General features: G+C 42.0%; 1 protein-coding gene across 1 annotated transcript; it reads left to right on the plus strand.

Moving 5' to 3' along the window:
* The first annotated feature begins 424 nt into the window (after window positions 1-424).
* Window positions 425-3163, plus strand: LOC147626599 (uncharacterized). Its single transcript, XM_086816961.1, has 3 exons — window positions 425-1501; window positions 1745-1888; window positions 2024-3163. Exons 1-3 carry the CDS (start codon window positions 468-470, stop codon window positions 2340-2342), a joined length of 1497 nt encoding a protein of 498 aa, XP_086673087.1. The 5' UTR covers window positions 425-467; the 3' UTR covers window positions 2343-3163.
* Window positions 3164-3763: the final 600 nt, after the last annotated feature.

Below are 3763 nucleotides of genomic sequence, written 5' to 3' on the forward strand. Positions count from 1 at the left end.
AGGGAGTGATGAAGGACAAAAGCATTTTTTTGTTTGAGTTTATGAGGCGGTGTTAGGCCTTGGCTCTAGAAAAACAGAAACAAGATATTGGAGTCGCTCCTAAATGGAGTGGAAGTATGGGACCTAGGTAAGACAGATTGTGTTGATTAATGCCACTGGAAGACAACAGAAACAAAGAGACTAGAGAGTATATAATATGTATGCATCCATCACCGTGGGCCATAATAATATAGAAATTGTTCTTTGTGAGTGAATTTGAAAAAACGGATTAACTAATTTTGAGAAAGGAGAGGGTTGACTCTTTTGCTTTGTTTTATTTTTATTTTTTTGGGGCAGATAGAGAAGTATTAACGTCGGTAGAATGCAACACGAGGGTATGAGAGAGGGTCTTAAAGTGTGGGATGTGCGCTTGGACTCTGAAGAGGACTTATTGTTTGATCTCTTGTGCTCTCTCTGTCTCCTATCTAATGACGCAGTTTGTAGACCCTTGTCTCCCTTCTCATTTCTGCACGGGCTATGGCGGTAGCATCAACCCTAGTATGAATCAGCTATATTTTGGCTCCTTCTTCTTCAACACCACCACCACCACCACCACCAACAGCATGGAGGTCGCGCCCTCACCTCCTCCTCCTCCAGCTCCTCCTCTCTCACCTCACCCTTTACAGCTTCCACATTCTTCTCCATCTCGCTCCAGCCTCGTCGAAACCCTCCCTTATCACCTTTGGGCTGTTGCTGCAGATGCCCCAACCCCCTCTTATTTTGATAATCATATGCTTGCCGAATCCTTCCTCCCCATTAGAAAGCGAGCTGCTGCAGTGTCCGAGTTGGAAGGCTTCGAGGCGAGTCCCATGCTGCCCAAGAAGCTTTGTGACATTACAGCTTGGAACTGCAGCGCAGCTTGCATTAGTAGAGATTCAAGCACTTCTAAGCTTGATGAGATTGATGCTAATTCTCATGATAATACAGTAATTAGTGGTGGTTTTGGGCCCAGCATGGAGGATGCGAGTGCTCTTTGCAGTGACCTTGAGGAGGTTTTAGACATTCTTTTGGAGGCTGGCGCAGCAGAGGCATCTACTATTGGCCTTGGAAGCTCAGTGGGGGATTGGAAATATGAGATTAATTCTCTTAATAGAGCCTCTGAGCCACCAGATTGTGGTTATCCTGGCTTCCAGAAAGGGATTAGTGAAGCCAGGGCCACATCGCAACCGCTATTAAGTGGGCACGGGATCAATACAAGAGCTCCATATTCATATGAAGATTTGACGCAGAAGGTTTCATCTGCTCATCAACAACAGCAATGCTCAAGCAGATGGGCAGGTCCAACTCTTTTAGATATTGAATCAGCCCTGGCAATGACAGGCTCCCCCTCTACTCCTACCTCTCATTCTTCTGTTTCTTCACCTTTTTGGGAGCCTCCGAAGAATCATTTGTCTGTCAAAGACATTCTCAGGGAGGAGACAGCACTCCATAGCTGCAAGGAGGAGAAGCAAGCTGATAAAATGTAAGGATCAATCCGGCCTTGCTAGTCTGATTAGCCTGGGTAATTTTACTATTAGTCTACTTAATCACTGTAACTCCATAACCAACTGAGCTTGGTTGGCACTGGTAATTTCTGCCGTAGTCTACTTAATCAGTGTAACTCCATACGGACTGAGCTTGAGTAGGCTTCTGTCTTTGACATGGGTTTTGCCCTAATGCATGTTTAATTACACTAATTAGGAGTTAATCTTGTGTTATAAAGCAGTTCTACTTGGAGGAGGTTACAGAAGAGGAACCATGTAGAGCCGAGATATATTGTGAAGATTCGGTGTGAGGAAGGAGGTGCAAATGATGGGTACAGATGGAGGAAGTATGGGCAAAAGAGCATCAAAAACAGCCCATATCCAAGGTACATTGTGGCTGAAATAATTAAAATTCTTTTTGTGGCTGAATTAATTACTATATTGTACTAATATTATCATAGTATTTTATTTAAGTTGTTGAATTTTGGGTGGATATTCATTTGTTTTTTTATTTATGGCAGGAGTTACTATAGGTGCACTAGTGGCAAATGCAACGTGAAGAAGCAAGTGGAGAGGTGTGGTGAAGATGTGGGCCTCTTGCTCGTGACTTATGAGGGAATACACCTCCACCACCGGCCCAATCCCTTGATTAACAAAATAACCCCCCACACGTTTTCCCCACCCTCTCCTCCTACCCCCCACTCGCTTGTGGCCTCACCCTCCACCAACCCTCTCTCTCAATCCCTCTTTCTCCCCTCTTCTCCTTCTCCCTCCCTACCACCACCTCCTCTCTCACAAAATATCCCCCCACCTACAACCCCCCCTCTATCCACTCGCTGACCCCCCCTCATTATCTACCTCTACTCCACCACTATGCCTCATGTAGACAGCCTTTGTAAAGCCCACAAGTGCGTAGCTGAGCTCCTAGAACGGTTGGGTTCCATTGCAAGGACCCAGGTTCGATGCCATCAAGCTACGCGACTGGGGTGTGTGTTGTGAGCCGATGGATAATCCACCTTCCCAACTAACACGTAGATAGCCTTTGTAAAGTAGTAGAAAATCTCAGAATCCCCCCCCCCCCCCCAAAACAAAACCCCAAAAACATCTTGCTATTGTCATGTACTCCAATGTATATATGATTGTTACGCTTAGCATCCATGCTCACACCTGTAAGCCTAAGCTTCCATGAATATCTATCAAGCTAAGCATCCATGTGTGCACCTTAGGATGTATTACAAGTGGGATGTATCATTTAGGGTAAGGGTGCCATTTTAGAGAACAACCTTCAAAGTAGTTACACTTCCTCCTCCAAAAATAGCAATGTCAAATCTTAGAAAGTGGAATATGCTTTGAATCAATAGGAAGAGGCTTTTCTTTTCTTCTATTGGATCTGCATTGTTCCTCTACAAAACCACTTTGAAAAAACTGCCTCACAAATGGGGGAAAAAAAAGATCATTATTAGACTTAAGAAAATTATTGTGAAATTATAAGCATGATTGTTTAAAAAAACAATAAATTATTTTGATTAGGAAAAAAAGTTTTCTTTTTTGTTAGAGTATCATTGTAAACACCATCTTACCCTAAATCTAGTGCTCACATAGTTTTGTTGTAAGTTGCACTTAAGATGATCTCACCATGACACAGTAACATCATTTTCTTTCATTATAGGTCAGTCTAAACCTTTATTTCCAAGTTCACATACTATTGTATCGTAAATTGTCACCAAAGGTTTAGCAAATCATGTGTAGGCATGATGAATCAACTATATGTCAACATCATTGGATCGTCTCAATATGTGTGTTGAGATTGACAGCATTCATAAGTAACCTTGTCCACATACCCAATATCAACATTCAAGTTTACTAGCTCTTAATAACTATGATATTGTTAAAACAACCTTTCCCACAAAACCATTACAATGCATATCCAAGTGAATGGGGGTAAACTTATATCCAGCAACTTACACTACTAAAGATTATATCTAGTTTTCAATTCCAATATTTACAAATTCATTGAACTTAGATTGTTTTCTTTCACTATCTAATATTCCTTCTCAACATCCGAAAATTAGTTACAAATATTCCTCACCCATGCAATGAGCAAGAAGTTGGTCATGATATATTACCAATCCATCCTTATTATATGTAGCTTGGATGGGCTTCGCTCATATGTAGCTGCTATTTTTTAATAAGCTAAAGTTGCAAATAGTCATCCCTCCACCCGCATGAAAAGGGCCCTATATGAGGAAGTTCCCTCCATG

The sequence above is a fragment of the Cibotium barometz genome, chromosome 22 (genome assembly GCF_041138505.1).
Source record: "Cibotium barometz isolate CiBa-2024 chromosome 22, ASM4113850v1, whole genome shotgun sequence".
In the NCBI taxonomy this organism is placed as follows: Eukaryota; Viridiplantae; Streptophyta; class Polypodiopsida; order Cyatheales; family Cibotiaceae; genus Cibotium; species Cibotium barometz.

What these genes read in the sequence shown, in the direction of transcription:
- LOC147626599 (XM_086816961.1), top strand. Translation starts at nt 468, where the DNA reads ATGACGCAGTTTGTAGACCCTTGTCTCCCTTCTCATTTCTGCACGGGC. An exon ending in GAGAAGCAAGCTGATAAAAT is followed by an intron (nt 1,502 to 1,744) that starts GTAAGGATCAAT and finishes GTTATAAAGCAG; the next exon opens with TTCTACTTGGAGGAGGTTAC. An exon ending in AAAAACAGCCCATATCCAAG is followed by an intron (nt 1,889 to 2,023) that starts GTACATTGTGGC and finishes TATTTATGGCAG; the next exon opens with GAGTTACTATAGGTGCACTA.